The sequence below is a fragment of the Anomalospiza imberbis genome, chromosome Z (genome assembly GCF_031753505.1).
Source record: "Anomalospiza imberbis isolate Cuckoo-Finch-1a 21T00152 chromosome Z, ASM3175350v1, whole genome shotgun sequence".
Taxonomy (NCBI): domain Eukaryota; kingdom Metazoa; phylum Chordata; class Aves; order Passeriformes; family Viduidae; genus Anomalospiza; species Anomalospiza imberbis.
Window position 1 is genome coordinate 53,730,921 of NC_089721.1, and position 20,147 is coordinate 53,751,067.

Here is a 20,147-nt window from a genome sequence, read left to right on the forward strand (position 1 = left end):
TTTAGAAATTGTTAATTGCCTTCAATATTTCTGTATATATGTGGTTGTCCAAGCTAATGAATTAGTGTGACATTTAGCACCGTATGCACCCTATGTGTGTTCTTAGCAATAAAAGTAATTCCATTGTAACTAAATCAACAATTTTTAATAAGCTCTTTTTCCACTTTAGGCCCGAAGAGTGAGGAGGTTATGGACTTCAAGCATTTGATGAAAGAGAAAGCAGATGAAATCAAATACCCTGCAGCATGCAGATTTGACTACCAGATCCAATGTCACCCTTGCTGTAAGGCTTATTTGCTCAGAAGTGCCTGTTACATACACCATCAAAACCTTAATATTAAAAAATTTAATATCCTGCAGTAAAAGCATGTCTACATAGACATCTTGAACTACGTAATAAAAAAGTAACTAATTTCCTGTTCTTATCCTTACTTCAGTTAAAGAAAAAAAAAAGGGCCTTTATTTAATGAAAATTGTTTAGTGCTTTAAAAACCCTTGCATATAAAACTGAAGTAGACAATGGGACTGATTTTTGGCTACAGAGAGGTCAGAGTTGGCCCCACCTGTATGTAGTCTTTAAATTATTTATTTATAGCAGCCCTTAATAATTGATTTATGTACAATCAAAGCTACAGCTGCTACTCAGTCCGGTTTTATTCAAATAAGTATTTTAACCACAAAGGTATAAAAAGTCTCAGATTGCTGCTTTAAGACTAAGGTTTATTCCCCAGGTCAGACTGGATGACTTAATCAGATACCCTCATCTATACCGTTGTTACTTGACATTCCAAAAGCAGATCATGCACTAGTTTTATGAACAAACCTCTCTGGAATTAATTCCAAATATCGTTGCTGTGTTCAAACACAATCTACACAATCTGCATGGCAGCGGTTTAAAGAATAAAGTAACAGGACAAGAGGACACAACCTGAAGTTGCGCCAGAGGAGGTTCTTCCCTGAAAGAGCGATTAGATTTTGGTATGAGCTGCCCAGCCCAGGGAGGTGGTGGAGTCAAGAGTCCCTGGAAGGGTTAAGCAATGACTGGACGTGGCACTCACTGCCATGGTCCGGTTGATAGGGTGGTGCTGGGTCATAAGCTGGACTCCATGACCTCGGAGGTATTTTCCAACCTGATGCCGTGACCCCTTCCCTCCCACTTGTGGGGTTTTTTTTTTACTATTTAACCTCGATGATGTCTGGAGTCCCCACAGCGTGGCCCAAGCGTGAAACCCTGGCGCTAGCTCCCGTCCCCGGGCGGATGCCCACGGCAGGAGCAAACACAGGCAAACACTGCCTTACCGCCGAACGCTACACTCCGCGCGGCCCGCTTGCGTCCCCACCCGCACATCCCCGATCCTTGCGGGCGCGGGCAGGGCGAAGGCAGGGCGAGGGAAGAGAAGAGGGCGCGGGCAGGGCGAAGGCAGGGCGCGGGAAGAGGGGAGGGCGCGGGCGCAGCGAGGGCAGGGCGCGGGAAGAGGGCGGGCAGGGCACGGGAAGAGCGAGGGCAGGGCACGGGAAGAGGGCGGGCAGGGCGCGGGAAGAGCGAGGGCAGGGCGCGGGAAGAGGGCGGGCAGGGCGCGGGAAGAGCGAGGGCAGGGCGCGGGAAGAGGGCGGGCAGGGCACGGGAAGAGCGAGGGCAGGGCGCGGGAAGAGCGAGGGCAGGGCGCGGGAAGAGGGCGGGCAGGGCGCGGGAAGAGCGAGGGCAGGGCGCGGGAAGAGGGCGGGCAGGGCACGGGAAGAGCGAGGGGAGGGCACGGGAAGAGCGAGGGCAGGGCGCGGGAAGAGGGCGGGCAGGGCACGGGAAGAGCGAGGGCAGGGCGCGGGAAGAGCGAGGGCAGGGCGCGGGAAGAGGGCGGGCAGGGCGCGGGAAGAGCGAGGGCAGGGCGCGGGAAGAGCGAGGGCAGGGCACGGGAAGAGGGCGGGCAGGGCGCGGGAAGAGCGAGGGCAGGGCGCGGGAAGAGGGCGGGCAGGGCACGGGAAGAGCGAGGGCAGGGCGCGGGAAGAGGGCGGGCAGGGCGCGGGCGCTGTCGCGCTGTGCACGCGTCACGAGCAGGGGGCGGGGGCGGGGGCGGCGCGGCCGCGCTGCGGGAAGGGCGAGCGGGCTGAGAGGAACCGGAGTCCCGCGGCCTCGGGCAGGTGGGCGGCGGGCGGGACTGCGGGGGCCTGAGCTAGGCCGGCTGGGCTGGGCTGGGGCGGGGCAATGCCGGCGGTTCGGGGAGAACCGGGGAGGCCATCCGTCCATTGTGGGCGGGAGGGAGGGAAAAGGCGAGCGGGAGAGCCCATTCCCGAATGTTGGGGGGGAGGTGGGCAGCGACGGGAGTGGGTCAGGCCATCCATAGCTCTTGGAGAAACCCGTCCCGACCGCTCTCACTCTGCTTTATTAATACTGTCATTGAGTTACTAATTCACCGCAGCGTTGCTGCTCAGGCACCCACAGGTCCAGGGCGTAGCGATGACACGGTCTCCTCTGGAAGTGTGACTGACTTGTGCTTCACGTTTCCTGCAGGATTCGGCGTTCCCATCCCTCGGCTCCGCCTGGCTGAGCCAGAGCTCTTCGCCGCTGCACTTTACAGCCTGGCACCTTGATGGAAACAGATGTCGATGGTGGTCCGAGGTGACGTATGACCGAGGAGCTGGCCTTCTTTTTTGATTTGCCACAGCTGCAGCCAACTTTGGCTGGCCTTGTATCTGGGATTTAAAATGCCTCTCCTCAAACAATTAGTTTTTCTTGAGTCAGAGCCTAAACTGGGTTCTTCCAAGGCTTCAGCTTTTAAGGACTACAAAAGTTTGATGAAATTCTTAAGTGTAGCCTGACATACCTTGTCAGGAAGAAGTTCAGTTGGAAAAATGGGTGTATGACTCTAATTATATATATTTTTTTTACTAGAACAGAAATTGCAAGAAGTTATTACTAGTTCTACGCATAGAAATTACTAGAATCTGAAAAAAATGATTGCTCAAACCCTTGATATTTCAAGCCTGAAGTTTCAGCAGAACAGTATAAACTATTATACATTTTAAGCAGCACACATGCTGTGTTCGGCTTGTGCTTTTTAACAGCTGCCATATTTATGGAGTCTCCAACAGATTGAATTCCAAGCTCTTTTTCTTTTAAAGAAGTATGTTCATCTTACATTGTGCCTATTTTGCAGATATTTGTGGGGGTTAAAAGATTTGAAATCCGTTGAATAAAACAAGGGCTGAAAATTGAAGGATGGCAGCAAATCCTTCAGGACAAGGTAGGTTTTAATTTAAGTATTTAAGGGAAAAGTGAATGCAAAATATCAGTGAAGTCACCATAACTGTAAGTTATTTTTTTATGGAAAGAGAAGTGGGGCTGAAAGCAGCAGAATGGCAGCAGTTCTTCTGGGACGAGGTACACACGCATGTAAGGGTTGAAAAAGACCACTGATGGCTGGGAAGCTCTTTATTACTGAGCATAATGTTGTGCTCAGGGTTAGGAAGTACGTATCATGCCTGTGGTACAGTGATCGTTTGCTGAAGCTTATTTTAGACACTTACAAGACACTCAGACACTTGGCCTTGGACATAACTTGCAGCTATTTCACTCAACATCAGAGAAGAGCCAGAAGTCAAATACATTCCATGTCGGGAGCAGCAAGACCGAGGCAGTAATATCTTTCACAGGCAGCAATTGGCCAGGCCTGGGAGAAAAAGCCAGTTAAAACCGTAATGGTAACTGCGATGAAGTGTTCCTTTATACTTAGATGCATCTCAGTTGTGTCCTTAAAATAATAAAAATCTTAGTAATGGTCCGTCTTTCCAGGTGATGGATGTGCTTTAGAGGGGGCTGAGGGCCTGGAGGTGTCACCTAGTAAATTTGAAGAAGGCTCTTAAATCGCCCTCTAGAGGTGTTTTCTGGAAACCTCAGGGGAACTCTGAGGCTTTTCTTACGTGGAAGAGCTGGGGAAAGAGTTTCTCAGGTATGGCTCTTCCCTTACTTGGTTATGGGAAATGAATACTGGGTTCAGTTTCCCAGCAAGTGGAGACTTTTTGCAGGTCTGTGTTTGTGTCCTTACCTCAAGCAGTCCTGCAAACCTTGGTGTTGCTGGATGATACTTCAGGGGGTATCATATGACTCGCGTGGGTCCAAAACACAGATTTTGCTTGCGACTTGATGAAAAGGAGGTAGTTTAAGGAATGCCTTTTGAGATTTTTGTGAGGTGTTGAGCGAGAAGTGCTGCAGATTGCGGAGCTGTCTGTTTGCAAATTTTCACTGAGAAAGTTTTTGGCACATAATGGTAAATCTTGCTTTTATTCTGTGAATACCAAATCAGCATCATTGCAAGGAATAGAATATTGTCATAGACAGTTAAAAGCTGTTTTTTTCTTAAATATGTTGGTTTACTGAGAGATGGGATTTTAGTGCCAGAATACATTTGCTTCCCTCCCGATTCCAGAGTCTTATAATTTCATAGAGCCTAGGAATCTTTTATATTTGAGATATCCTTTACAGACTGATTAAAGGAGCTGTGTAGTTATCATTTGAACATTGTTTTCACTAAGGAGATGAGAAATACTGTCAAATTTAATTACCAAATAAGCCTATAAGTAGTACAACTAGGAAAATTAGAAAGGACCAGGTAAATATAAAAAACAGTTCAGGGTTTCTATCTTTGTTAGATGCAGTCTGGTAGTGAAAAGGACTGTGAAAAACACTGCATTTTAGCTTGCCTCTTGGCATATATATTAGTACTGTTCAAGGAATCCATTCACTTGGACAAAAAGAATACAAGTTTACGGAAAGGCTGACCAGGAGGGTTATGAATGGTAGCACTTATTCAAGCAGAGCTGTAAGGATGAATTAAACATTAACCTTCTACACAGGTAGACTGCGATGGAAATTTTTTGTACCAAATTACTGCTTTTCCTTTAATTTGTATCAGGTGTTTTCTTAGGAGTAAATTTGAGTTTTTCACTGATTACAGACTTGTACTATAAAAGTTAAGATATTTTGGACCAGACTTTTATTCCTCAGCCTCTTAGAAAAGCACTCTTGGTGGTGAGCTGCATATGAGTGCAGAAAAACCAAAAAGAATTGAATGAAAAGTCTTATTTCAGTTAATTAGTGCCACAGGGAACTGATGGCACAAGACTGACTGTGGCATTTACAAGCAATGGAAGATCTTGCTGTATGTTGTGTATTGTCCACCAGATGAACTCATTGACCAGAGTGATACACTCTGATGGGTGGAAATCAGCTTCTGAATTACAGCAAATACTTCCAGGTGCTCAGGAATACACTGCTCCTACTGCAGTACTTCACAGTACTTAGGCAACATGCATTCATCAGGCTGCTCTTGTGCAATGCCTCTGCTTGTGTGTAGCAAGGCCAGAGCCTTGTTGTGTGTAACTGAATTAGCCACACTGTGTGTGAGTCCTCCTAGAGGAAGTCATCTGACATGAGAGAAATGTAAATGTAACTGCTCAGGACAGAATTCTCCCTTTGGTCCTCAAAGTTGGAAAAGATACAGATCCTATTTCAGAGAGGACTGGACATTTCAGAAAATAAGAGTTCTTACTGCTATGTTGGAAGAAGAAGCTCTTGAAATACGAATAGAATTCTAAGTTTAGGCTGCAGCAATCCTAGAGTCTCTTTATGTCCTGAAAGTTGTTTATGCTTTTCCCTAAAGGTATGTGGGGGCATTCACACAGCACAGTCTAAGCAGCTAGATTTGGCTCTCTGTTCACTGAGTCTGAAAAGGAAGATTGTGCTGTTCTGCATTGAATTATGTCATCATCTACACAGATTGCTCTTCCCCATCTGAGTCTGATCTGTGTGTAAGCATAGTACTTGAGAACTTTGCATCCATAAAGCTGTCAGTTAATTATATTCAGCTATGTATGTAGCTGTTTTCTGGAGGCACAGACAAAATACTAATGTATTTTTAAGTAATTCAACTTAATTTACTGAATAACCAGTACACCTTTTGTTTCATTGTCACACAAAGTATATGAAAGCATATCCAGATGTAAATTGTTACTGAGAGTATTGGCATGCAGCAGACTGTTAGATGATGTTTTGAGATGCCAGTCATCATAAGCAGAAGAGGATGTCTAAATAGAATTACTCAATTTTCTTTGCAAGTGATGTGTGTTCAATAAGGTCTTTACATGCTGTTTTTTAAGAGGGTGCTGCCTCACTTCATGAATGCTGCTGTTTTTAGAAACATGCACTTCAGTAAAGAAATTACTTTTAGTCCTTTCTGAATTGAGCAGGCAGGACAAAATGCAGTGCCTTTCAATGTTCAGAGCTTGGAGCTAACATACAGCTTTGAAAACGTTTTCTGAGTAAAAGTGTATCTTGGACACAAATTAATGGAGTGTTCTTTAGTGCTGTTACACATCTGTGAATAAATGATAAATGGAGCATCTTGGAAAAAACTTAAACGTGCTGTGAATTTGAAGCAACAAATCAAGGAAACAGATCAAGGAGAAAAGATAATCAAAGAAAAGCAACAAATTAAAAACAGATAAAGGTAATGTTGTTGCTTGGCCATGCAGAGTTCAAAGAACTAACTGCCATAGGTAACAGTTAGATAGGCTAGTAGATAAAATGTTGAGATTAGGTTAAAGAGAGAGGCTTGCTGTGAGCTCTTAAAGCTGCCAGTATCACTCAGCAAGGTTTCAGCTTTCTGTGGCTTTCTGCCTTTCATGTGCAGATAATAGGTGCAAGTAATCTTTCAGGTCCTGTACAGATACAATGCTTGGTGTCAGAAAGGTTTAAATTCTACATGTCCTGAATTGGCTACATTAGAGAGTAATCTGAGGATCTAGGTGCTCAGTTTGACATCTGACACTGCCATTAATCTATTTAGCTGCCTTGAACAGGTCATTTTGTGTCAGGAGTCATGTCAGCAAAGCAGAGAAAAATATTTATAAACTGTAATATTCAAACTGTTCAAACTCAAAATGTTAGTGCAACTCAGCCCGCTAAAGGAAGGTCTAAATTTAAAGCTTTATTAGGAAGTTCCTGTGTTTGAAAAACTGCACAGGCTTTCACAGATGGGAATCTGGTCTGTACTAAGGATAGCTTTTGATTTTTGCATGTCCACATTTTCAGTACTAAAAAGCAGAAAAGACAAATCAGCAAATGAAATATTACTCTTATTTATAATTGAAGCGGGAAACTTATGTAGGAGTTTCAAATTGGTCTTTATGAAAGCATTTTGGGTTCCTCAACAGGGAAGAATCTAAATGAAAGTCTTGCTTATTTATTGCCAGATATGTTTAATTACTTTCTAAGGATGCCAGAATTTCTCTGTAAAATGGATTTTTCATGTTTTATGCCCTCCATTGTTAACCTTTAAATGAACAGGCTTTACTTTGCATGTTGAAGAAGTTTACCTGCAGGAAGATCACGTTGCTCAGATGAGAAGTACTGACATGTATGTGTTGAATATGCTCCTCCACTTTCTTAAACAGGCTTTTTTCTCCTTACCAATAACAAATTCTCTTAGACAAATTACTTTCTCAGCACAGCAGGTTGCTGATGGTCACTGTCTGAACTCTAGTGCAAAATACTGCTTTAAAAAAAACCCAAGCAACAAACAATCAAAAAACACACGACAAAGCTCTTGGTAGAGGTATATGGAAAGAAAAGATACTTGGGTTTCTTCTGAATGCCTCTAGAGTTTCTTCCACAAGATACTGTAACAAGAATCAAAATAGAAGACAGTCTTCTCCTGTTTCTGATCACAGTTTAAAAACAGCATTTTAAATGTCTCAGGCTTTTCTGAATCATACCATCTGCTTCATGATAAATTTAGGCATATTTAATCTTTATTTTTTTAGATCACAAACTTATATTAAAAAGTGGTCTCCTTTTTCTTTCTTTAAGCATCATATCATGTGAATTCCAAGCATGCATTTAAATTTATGTAGTTCAGGATAAGCAAGCAGTATCAGAAGGGTGCTGAGTAATAGGTCAAGTATTAAGGTTTTTGGATTAAAATTGTGTAGAATAAACACACAAACATATGGTTATTTTAGGTTAGGCCCTTTAAGAGGTGATTTGGTCATCCTGTCCATGCATTGTCTCCAAAATTTACAAGAAAGTAAAGTCTGGGCTGGCTGCAGCTCAGAGATATTAAATCCTAACTATTGGCAAGATTTGTCAGCCTTTGTGTGTCAGCTCTGTTTTAAGGTTTCAGATTCATTGCAAGCACAAGGTCTTAAAAAATAAAAGAGATAGTGTACAGTACCCAAAGAGCAGAGAAACATCAAAGGCCTAAATCAGTACCCTTACCAAACAGAGTTTAAGTGGAGCTAATGCCACATAGGAAGGAGAGATTAGTGAAAATACCAATTAATTAAATGTAATGAAAATCTTATTAACAAATGTCAAAATTATTGTGGATGATCTTCCATAAAACCATAGTACAATATAAACAAAAGGCTGTGCTCCTTTCGAGAACTCTTGAGACACTGAAGTTTATGGGTGTGTATGTATATTAGGCATGGTAGAAGAAAAAGTGAGAGTTTGATAGCAAGGCAGTACAGATGCATATTGTTATTTAGAGTTTAAGGTTTCTCTGGTGATCGTCTCCTTCATTAAGCCATGCAGCTAAAAGAGATACTGGATTATGTAATTGAGCATCAGCACAAGGTCTGTCAAAGAAGATGAGCTTCGAGTGCAGCTACTGAAAATAAATAATTTTACCTTGACATGCTAATACTCTCCTTAAGAGATACCATATGTGGCCTTCCTCACAGCTTGTGTGCTACCATGTTTTAGTGCTGTCACTAAGACAGTTTGCAGGGCAGGGGCACGGCATGGAGGAATTTCCAGGGGCAGTCTTGGACTTCTTGTGTGGAGGAAATAAAGGAGAGCTTTACTTTTACTTATCTTTTTATTTTTTTTAATGATGTTGTCATAGCTTGTTCTTTGTAGAACAGCAGCAAATAAGAGATTCAAGAAGTGTGTGTTTCTGACATGAGGAGTGTCCTTGGTGGCATAGAGGTGTGTAAGAGTCAGCTCTGGAGCTGTTGTCCTCATCTTTGCTGTTTGGGCATACTGGGCAACAGCAGGGGCTTGTGCATCTGGTTTGTTTGAGGGCTGCAGTGAGATTCTTTATTATATGAGTCCCGTGTAGGTACAGGATTTTGTCATGTTTGCATTTAGAAGGCAACTTTGAAAAACACATAGATGGCAGCTATTTTGGGCATTTTTGAAATTCTCTCAAGTCACCCTACTTCCTGACCCCTTCACTAGTATTCAAGGTTGCTTTGGAAGAATGATTAAAGCAAATGGAGGCCACATTCTTATATTGTGTACAGAGAGTATAATAGTTTAAATTTGCTTCTCTATTCCGGCCTTTGATCATACTCAGAATAAGGGTAGTGTGTATAGGACACATTCTATTTAAACTTTTCTTCACAGATTGAGTGAAACATGTTTGTATAAACACATGTGCAAGCTTAGTGATTTGCTCATTCTTACCTGTTATATATATAAAATGCTTGTGTTACAGTTTGAGTTCAGTGACATGAGAAATTAAGCCCCAAACTTATATTACTCCATTGTTATTGTTGAGCTGAACATGCAGAGACTACTTTTTAAATTTAGAGCCTGGTAAGTTTACTTCTTTTTGGAAGGCAGCTATTTGATCATAAACCTTGATTGTAGCTCCAGAGCTGGCTTAGGAAGGGATAGGCTCTAACTTGAGTTTAAAGCCTCTGTTTTAAAGCTTCTGTATTAAAGCCTCTGTTTATGCATGATAGCTTATGGAAGCTATTGCATGCTGAAAAATGAAGCCTATTTAATAATAGTATTTTCAAATGAAGATCAGTGTATTCATCTTAGAGTAATTTTCTACAGGGACTTCTAATTCCACAGGATTAGAGTTGGACCACAGAAGTCAAATGAATATCTCTAATATTTTTCTGTCATTCTCACCAGGTTTCCAGAATAAAAATAGGGTTGCAATCCTGGCAGAACTAGACAAGGAGAAGAGAAAGTTACTTATGCAAAACCAGTCTTCCACAAATCACCCTGGAGCCAGGTATTTTATATTCTTAGACCTGTTGGGACATCACGTATTACATCAAGGGGAAAAAAATCAAACAGCTAGTGAGCTGTAAACTTATATAAATACTTAACAGAAGTGTATTCTGACCATCTTTAATAACAAGGCAGAGGGACATTGCTCTTTAGGAACGTATTAGTATTTAAAATGGTTTACATAGCATGAATTTTGGCTTATATAATTTCCATTTGAGAATGAGATAATCAGATATGCTTACTCAAGTGTATTAAAGTCTACCATAAAGAAAAATCTGGAAGCAGACACTGAGAAAACACTTCATTATTAAGCTGAAATGCTCTGGGGAATGGAAGTAGCAGACCATTAGGTTCAGGATTTTGTGTGCTTAGAGAAGAGCAATTACCGCAGGAGTGAATTATTCTTGAAACTCCCTATGTACAAGACGAAGCTGGTGTATGTTACAGCAGAAAATGCTGTAAAAGATGCTGTGTTGTAGGGATGATTCTACACCATAGTGTAATAGTCTAACCTGAGTTGAAGGGTGCTACTGGGATGTCTCCCATACAAGACAAGAAAATCAGATTTTTGTCATAAATCAGTAACTAGAAAATCACACAATAATTTATGTGGAGAAATTGGTATCCTTAAACTTCCGGGGTTATGGTGATGTGAGTGCAGTGCCACCTTCTAGACACAGTGTAACCCACAACACTTGTACAAGAGTCAAATACTCTGACTACATTCTGAGTGCTGCCCGTGTCTTTTCTTCTAAGAGATTCCATGGCACTTTTAATTCCTTCGTCATGTCAAAAAATATGCAGAATACTTGAAATTGCCCGATATAGACTTCGGTAGTGAGGTAAGAAGTTACTATCAATAACTTTATGTAGTTATTATTTGAGCAAAATTGTTGGAAAGAAAATCAGAATATCATGACTGTTATGTACAGCTCCTGGCAACAGTGTTTCGGTGCTTCATTATAAGTCTGACAGAGCTTCAGGGAGTGCTTGTTTACTCTCTTTTTTTCTTTAAGGAAATACAACACTGTATTCTAGTGAGCAGAATTAGAATTTTCTAGTTTTGAAGGTGGACATAAGTGGAACATACAGTGCAGCAGTCACACTCTCTACTTTGGTGTGGTGGGCTGATGTGTGATTTTTGAGAAGCTGCCAGTTTTTTGATGTTGTGCCAAAGGTCTTGGACCACAGAGTTGTCAAATTGAGACCATAAAAATGGTGCAAACTTGACCAAAAGAGCTTGATCTACCTAAAGCACAACAGTGGCAGGGACAGTGTAAGGGTGAATGAGTTGATTTCTGTACTTGGCATATGAAAATCCTGTATCCAAGAACAGAAGACCTCTCTTGAAAAATGTCAGCTTATGGTGGAGCCTTAAGCTTATCTTCAAAAATCTTATTGAAAAGTTAGAGGGTACAGGTTACAAATTGCAAATTAAATGCTTCCAAAATCACTGAAAATATTGTATTTTAAATAAACTGAGTAGTACTCTTCTCCAGCAGTGACACTTATCTTAATATTTGCCATAAGCAAAAATTGTTCTGAATTGTTTAGTTTTTGTTATGCATTTAGGCATAGATTTGGCTGCAGATCTTTTCATAAGCATGGCTGCTTCTCAAAAACTGATTTACTAAATCAAATGTTGACATTGAAACCACTGGTAAAATTCAGTTGATGAGTGTGCTTGGAATCCTTGTTATTTGTACTTCTGTCTCTGTGATTGGTAAGAGCAGGGTTTTCAGCAGCAGTCTCCAGTGACAGTTTCAGAGGTAGTTGAGAATTGTCTTGTGATACAGTTCTAATGGCAACCCTCACCTGATCTCTGCATTACTTTATATATAGAGTTGGGAGTGCTTTTTATGTATTCTTTTTGGTTTAAGAAGGCAGACAAGTGCTAAGGTATAAAAGACAAGAAAAAACATCAGTAAATTTTAATTTGAAATCTTATGCTGCAGTGAGATAGATACGCTAAATCAGTTTTAGGTACTCCAAACTGTTACCAAGGGATCATTATTTCAGTTAACATTAATAGGAAGCTCCTTTATCATAGGTAGTGAACTGCTTCCCTCCCACCGAAGGCCTGTTCTTGTACTGAAATCTGCAGAGCTCTTGTTGGTGCTTCTGTTTATCGCAGTTGTTTAGAACAGTCACTCAGTGGCTGAGTAGTGGTGAAAGCAAAAAGCTGCTTTAGAATATCCTTGAATTGTCTAACACTGCACCTCAGTGGTTTCATGGTTTCATTGACTTCAGTGTGACTCAACCCATGGGCAAAATCCACAATAGGCTTCAGGTTTAGTTTGGCAGGAATTGTTTATGATGGCTCAAATTATACAGCTGTGCTCACTCCATCTACCCTTTTTTTTTTTCTATTAGATTTACAGATAGTAATTCCAAACAGTAACTGACAATTGTCAAGTCATGAGTGAAATGAGAGCTCAGGAAGTCATAATATCTGTGGCTAGAATGGCAAGAGTACGTGTTTTGGTTGTGGTCTCTGTCATACCATCTTGTTCTTTCTTGCAGCATTGCACTTGTAAGATCATCTCTGAATAAGGATTTCCGTGATCATGCTGAGCAACAACACATTGCAGCACAGCAGAAGGCTGCACTGCAGGTGAGTTGATACAGTCAGAGTTCTGTTTGGCTCTGTTTTAGATGTGCATCCCTTCAGAGAGCAGCCCTGCTCCTAGAGATATTGAAAAGCCCCTTTTAGAGATTAGGTATTTATATATTTATAAAATACATTTCTATATTTGTCATAAGTGAAGTCTCTTTTGTTATGATGAAACGTGTCCTTGGGTATGGAGAGCTCCGCCCAGCCCTACAGCCATCTCTTTGTGTCTCTGTTGAACGCCCCCCAGTTTGTATCTCAGACTGAGCTCAGAGGGCTCCCCTTGGCCTGCTAGCCATGCTGTTGCTGGTGCAGCTCACTGTGCCAGTTAGGCTTGATCACTCCAAGGGCACACGAAAGGCTCAGGCTGAATTTGAGATCCAGCAGGGATCTTCCCTAGTGGGGGAAGGAGGGAATATGCAGAACGTCTAACTTGCTGGAGTCCAGCCTTTGAACTGAGGAAGGATATATAGGATTTAACAAAGGTGTTCCAGAGCCATACAGCAGCTGCCTCCCTCAGGTGAACAAGCATATATCTACATCACATGAGCAGAATCCCGGTGTCTCATGTTTGGGATTGTGTCTGGTGGCACTCCATGTAGCAGCTGTTATGAGCCAAGAATTGCAAGCTGGTTATGGAAGGGAGTGGAAGTGGAAACATGGGGTCTAGGCAAAGAAGAGTAATCAGGAGTTGATTTGCTCCACCTCCATGAGGCTGGCTAAAATGAGCAGAAGAGAATGTCCAGGTTAATTATCTTGATGGGCCCTATTCTGATGTAGCTGATCTAATATGCTGGGTTTGAATTTGACTATCGGAATTAAGGAGCAAACTGGGAGAAATAAATAATTAATGCTGCAGAAGCCATGAAGTCTTAAATCATGTCAGTGCTGCAGGGAGTTAAGCTTTAACAAATGCTTTTCTCTTTCCAGCATGCACATGCACACTCCTCAGGATACTTCATAACTCAAGACTCTGCATTTGGAAATCTTATTCTTCCTGTCTTACCTCGACTTGAGGCAGAGTGAAGAATGTTGTTTGTCTCAGAAATTCCAGATCTGATTTTTGTCCATAGCAGGAGATGTCTAATCTTTTAATTTCTTTATGTATCTTACAACCTACTTTTTTTTTCCGGGTTCTTGCAAATGCCATTCAGGAGCGTGAGCTCTAGTGATGGGGAAATAGTGTTGAAAATTTTTTATCCTGTATTTCTGTTCCTCTGTCGGATCAAAGTCAAATGCAAGACTTTTCTTGGAGTTTGAAGTGCACAGGGTTTGCTCTTCCCTGTTTCAGTGCTTCCTTTAAATAAATGTCCAAACCAGAGTCACCAAGAGATGCACAATCTGACAGCATATGTGTTTCTTTTTATTATGTATAGGTATAACTTTTGTAATTAATAATGAAAATTATTTCTGTCCATCAAAACAGATAGGAATTTGTCAAATGCATCAGCCAGTCTTCCTCCCCCACCCTCTCCTATGCAGGAACATTTCTAGTGTACTGTTTGCCATTGTAGCATCATCTCATCTTAAGTCCGTAGTTACAGTGTGCCTGCCTCTTACCTTGTTTTGTGAAATAAGAAAATGAATTAAAGTGGGAAAAAAGCAAATGTTTCTAACAGTCTTTTTACAGACAAAATGTCAAAAGTTCTCTGGACATCTCAGATGGAAAGAGTTGTCTGCAAAGACAATTCCATTTAAAAGGTGAAATTTTTCTCGTTATGCCTTTTTCAAGACTTAGTGTGTTTTATTTTTGTTCACTTTTTTCCTTGGTGTTTTTATCTGTGGTAAACAATTCTGGCTTCCAGCTGGAAGAAAATCTGTTAATCTTAAGGTAAATTATTTTGGAGCTGTGATTGTGCTACCAGGATAAAGTAACTTAGAGTGAAAAATAGTCCTTACTTAGACTGTCTTATATCTCCACAGCTTTGCTTATGCAGTTATTCTACTACACTGATTGCATTGCCTATGGAGGCAAGTTTTAGGAAACAGAAAAGAGTAGGAAAACTTACGTGAGAACGATAAATCAGAAAGCATCTGTTAAACTGGTGTCCGTTTGAAGCAGCTCTGTCCTTTGCAGAAACTTAGCTGTCCCATGAAGTTTCCAGGGTTGTAGCTGGCATTTCCTTAGGGACATCAAGGGTATTTGTTTCTATATGCAGGGGATTGCCTGAACCCAATAAGTGCTGCTGAACTATCTGTTCATATATCACTGTTAATATTTGCAGTAATCATGAATACAGAACAACTACCAAGAGATGGGTGCAGGTATGAGGAAAATGCCATGACTTTCATATACCTCAGCTGAGCATAGACCTTTGCAGAAACTGGAGCATACTGAAACATTTTCAGGAAGGAGAATCTTCTGCACCCAGCCTGATAAGAGCTTAAGGATGTGCAATTTTAACAAGAACTATTCATAGCATATGCTTTTTTTTTTTTTTCTGGGTTCTAATGTGATGAGTCATGGGAATGATGATGGTTTTTGTGGGCAGTGGAGAAAGAAGTCACTTCTATTTTCTGTGGTTATCTCTGTAGCTCTTTCTTTTTGATTACCAGGAGTGCTTATGAAATTGTCCTAACTATTCATTATTCTGCAATGTGAGCTGCATATCTTATTAGATGCTTTGAAGAAAAAGATGTGCAAATCTCAGTGTAAAAGAGGCAGCTATGAATCTGTCCAACCTGGAAACATACAAAGGCAAAGGTGTTAAAGCAGATGCAGCAGAAAGCATGGATTTTATATTTGAGTTGAATTAACGTTAAAGGAGCTCTGTGCTACATATTTGAACTACACAATCTTTCAGTATGGTTGTACAGACTGCAAATGATCCAGGCAATGCAACAGTAATCATCCTTCTCCCTTGGAAAGTGATAATTGCTCCACTGAAGGAGTTAACACTTGCTGCCTGGGTTGTTTTCACCTTGGGTATTGAAAGATCTGCTTTTGGAAATTCAGGGCCTGAGCTCAAGAATAAGGGTATTAGAATGGAGGGGGGCAGGGGGATCGAACACAGCTGTTGTGATATTTTAAAGTTATGATGTCTCAAATTGCTCTTTGCAATTGTGAGGGTCTTGGTGATATATGTAGATGGGATTAACTGACAAATACACAAATTACATATATGGAAGCACCTATCTTAGAAATTACAGACTCACGCAATTACTGTCAGATGCATCAGTTTGTCTTGCCACTCCTCATTTCCTACTATTAATCAGTATTGGACATATTAATCTATCCCTATACAGTAACTTCAGCAAAACCCTTTCTCATCTTGGAACCACAGTGTTCAAATTATTACCAGTTAGAATACATGTGAACCAAGAAGTGTCTGGGATGTCTTGCTTCTAGCAGTAACCACTAAGTTGATCACATGAAAACTGAAGGCTTGTAAGATAGTACTGGCCTGTGTACCTCAATACACATGACTCAAGTAATTTTATTTAATTTTTTACAATAAAAATTGGCCTTTCCACTAACCACAGGTTGGTGTAGAGTCTGTATCAGAGCTGAATGGTGGGATGGAAACAGCTCATAGACTGGGCTAAAGTACCATGAGATCAGATTTTCTAAGTGATGGCAGATTTAATCTCTCAAGAACAGATGAGGTAAGGGGGTCCAAGACGTACTGAAGCACTAGAAGAACTGAACCACAGCTTGTTTCTTAGCTGTGTCATCTTTTTCTTCTACTAGACAAATTTTCACATCTTTGTTTTCCAAAGTCACCCACCACTTCCCTACCACTATAGCCTCTGGAAAATGCTCTGGTATAACTCAAGAAGCTTGGCCTGTAAAACTATGTGTCATTTCCTACCATACATGCTTTTACTTTCCCTTTTTCCTTACTATTTTCATTCTGCTGAACTCCTAGAAGCACTGGTATGAAACTGATCAGTAATACCTGATGTTGTATTGGACTTCATATCAGAACACAAAGTACTCTGTGAAACACGGTAGTGGAAAGAAATTACAGCCCCTGGTGCAGCTTGCCTAGGTCTTCCTAATTGCTTTGATGTGCTCAATCAGTTAAAATTGATAAATGTTGTTTTTGCCTTCATGTGCTTTCAGCAGTGGACAGGCCAGCTGTAATTTTCTAGTCCTGTGGACACAGCTGGGTAGCACTGTTCCTTGCTGAGGTACACACTTTGGATGGCTCGAGGCTTTTATTAAATCACCTTTGTAACTTAAACGCTAAAGGTCACTTACCGTCTTGCTGCATAGCAGAGAAGTTAGTGCTTCAGCCCAAGCCTTGAAGAAATGCTGGGTTTTTCCCAGCCTCTTCAGAGAAGAGGAAAGTGTCAATTATCAACCAGTCTACCAGGAACATCAGCTTGAACTGATGGAAAGGAAATGCAGACAATGGCACGACTTTTGTGACTTATCTTACAGAATCTGCAGTGTTGTAGGGAGAGAACACAAGGGCTGAAGGAAGGAATGAGCCTGAAACAGTGTGTGATGCAGTCACAGACATGAGCAGGCAGTGACTATCTCAGTGCATCTTCTTAAGCATTATGGTAGCTAATTCACTGAAAATCAGGAAAATGGGAAAGCAACTGGATGATTCCTGTTGGTCAAATTTATAGCAGAGCCAATTCCTCTGGACAAATCACCTCAAATAGTAAGCCTTCTTGGACAGTCAGTCAGTCAGTCCTTCTGCTGAAACTGAAGCTGATTCCCATGTCTTGGGGAGCATACAGTAACCAAAAGGACACTAAGGGAAAAGTTAATAGAAGGCAGCTGGTCTGCTGGGTGGTCTGGGTGCACAGACACCTCTGAAGGAGAAGGCAGAGAATGAGGGAAGGATTGTCTGACACCCAGGTGGAAAAGTCCACCCATCCAGAGCTCTGTGTGCCTGATATATGTTTTGCTAACACACAGGGAAAATTCTATAGCACCTGCCAGTAACACCTTTGTGTCTGGAAAGCCTGGTAATCAGTGTGTTCTGAAACACTTTTTGAGAGCTAAAATATGGAGCTTTCTGTAGTGAATGGTAACTTTGACAACTAATCAGTGAAGTAGTATTCACATGCTGTTAGGTTAATAGCTTGCTCATTGAGTTTCTGCATTTATTGGAAGCACAGAGTGTGACCCAGATATTTTACGAAGACAACACTATCCTGCTTCCTAGTTCTTCCACTCATAGAAGGAACCAAATGATAAATGTTTCTGGGAAAATGATCTTTACATTTCTTCCTTGAATACATGTTTTTTAGAGAGAAAGTTTAATGGATTAAATAGAGAAAGCTTGATTATTTTGGTGAGACATTATGAAAAATTATGTTAAACTACGGGTGAGGAAATTACTTTCCTCAGCTGTTGCGCTCTGCCAGGTTCATTCAGGTATTGAATTATGAAAGGCGGTGACATAGTTCTCTATCTGTTGTTTTTAAGGCTTCTAATCTGGAGACTTTGGTGTCAGTGGATGCTTCTTTTTTCATGAAGATTTTGTAGATAGGGTCTGAAAGTTGTTCAAAATCTACCTGGAAAGTACAAATGACAAGCTTACCTGCCACCTTCACTATGCACATACGTTGCACATATTAGCATATTATATAAGTGGGTGGTGGTGCATAAACTAAAGTAGGGAAAGATGTCTCGTAAAAAATCTGTGTAGATTTACAGACATCTTTACATCTTCACAGACTTTTTCAGTGTTTTACTTGAATCCTCACATGAGGCAAACCAAGTTACTGTTACCTTCATTTTTGCAGATGAAGAAAAATGCTAAAGGGTTCCAATGCCTGCAGGTACACAGAAAGCCAGTGGAGTTTTGAGGATTAGCTCCTGGTTAGTCAGCTAGTGTGAGGCATCATCTGGAACCTATTGCTGTGCATCCCACACCAGCAGCTGGTTCATCACCCCCTACTAGAAGGTGCAGAGCTCTTTGCTTTCTGGTTTGTCTTTGCTTTCATTAATAGCTAGTGCTTCAGCTTTGGTTTGGTTTTCTTTTTCAGATGGTAAAGATTACAAAGTCAGAGTTTGGGCCTTTTACGTTTAAAATTTTGAGTAGAAGAGATGGAAACTGAAAGAGAGCAGTGTTATACTCCATGTTTGGAAAGAGCTTTCTTTCTTGTGCTTTGTTCTTTCCAACAGTGACCAGATAAAGTTTCCCATTATGCTGGGGTTTAGCCATCACTGCATGCCCTAAGTAGAGGTATGTGAGAGCATCTCTCTGACTGGATGGGTGTAGATTTTCTCCATCTGTCAGTCAGTGGCCACTTCTGGAAGTGGGAATGGCCACATGTGGGCCCAAGCCAAAGCTGCTGTCTCAATATTTCTCTGCCAGCAAGACTGCATGGCTGGCTAACTGAGATGGGTCAGAAGGACTGAGTGTTTACAGTCTGTCAGGAAGACACACACCAAGAGTCATATATTCTCAGACTCTGCCCAGCAGAGGGCTTGTTTGTCCAGAGAAAGCAAAACACTGTGCATTGGCTTGTGTAGAACTGTCTGCCTTGCCAGCACCCTTGGTAGTTCCTGTAAGGGGGGTTTATGTCCCATCTAAATGAAGGGTTAGTTTGAAGGTACTCCATTCTAAGCATAGCCTGCTTCCCTGGACCTTGAGGTTTGTAAAGGCTGACTTTTCCCTCTGAGCTGGGCCTGTGCATATGTCCCACTCTCTCACTCACACACATATTGGTTTTGTCAGATTCAGGCCTAATCACTTTCAGTTTAATATCTTGAACTGGTCAGTTTACTCTGTCAGCAAACAAGCCTGATTAACCTGTCAGTTTGGATAGATCATCTTTTTTGATGGGTTTCCTCATCACCTGAAACAGCAGTGTCCTGACATAAGGCAGGTTCCTAAGCACAGGAAGTCATTAACAGGCACAAATAACTGTTCATTCAGCCTTTGGTACTGATCTTCCTTTCAGCTAAGCATTGCTAGAGCAATCACAAAAAAAAAAAAAAATCAATTTATAGTAATGGAAATGCTCCCCCATTCTCCTTTGTACCTTATTCCGGTGATAAACTCAGAGGCAGGGTTTCAGAGATGTCAGTATGATGTCCTGATCCCTGCAGTACATAAGAAGAAATTGTGAGTCCAGCAGCACTCACCACAGTTTTCTGGTGATGCAGATATATATTAAGGATAGCTGGTGATACTCGACCAAGAGTGGAAAGTCTGAAACCTAATAAATTATTGCTTATCCAAAACCCCACCTTAGTGATAACCTCCATGTCTTAAGTCAGCAAATTGCTTCCTTCAGCATGGCTCAAGACAACTCAGTACAGCAGCAGAGCCCTAAAGCAGACAGGAAGCATGGTGATTCTTGTTTCTGTGATTATTACTTGTTAGCCTTTCCACACTAATGTGATTCTAGCTGGCCTGTTTATTATACCATTTTGGTCCTTTGTACGTCTTGTCAGCAATTTCTTAAGACTTCATGTGGTTACCCCCGTCAGTTACCATTTTTTTCCTCTGCTAGACACATTCATTTCTCTCAGTTACACTGTTTTGCTTCTCCAGCTCCACTTCTTTCTTCCCTCCCATTAGTGTTCCTTCTTTGCAA

At 41.4% G+C, this 20,147-nt stretch overlaps 1 protein-coding gene across 1 annotated transcript; it reads left to right on the plus strand.

Annotated features, from left to right (window-relative positions):
* The first annotated feature begins 2,415 nt into the window (after nucleotides 1-2,415).
* Nucleotides 2,416-14,242, plus strand: INIP (INTS3 and NABP interacting protein). The gene is made up of 5 exons (XM_068177521.1): nucleotides 2,416-2,614; nucleotides 3,153-3,239; nucleotides 9,923-10,025; nucleotides 12,548-12,638; nucleotides 13,566-14,242. Exons 2-5 carry the CDS (start codon nucleotides 3,215-3,217, stop codon nucleotides 13,659-13,661), a joined length of 315 nt encoding a protein of 104 aa, XP_068033622.1. The 5' UTR covers nucleotides 2,416-2,614; nucleotides 3,153-3,214; the 3' UTR covers nucleotides 13,662-14,242.
* The last annotated feature ends 5,905 nt before the right edge of the window (nucleotides 14,243-20,147 follow it).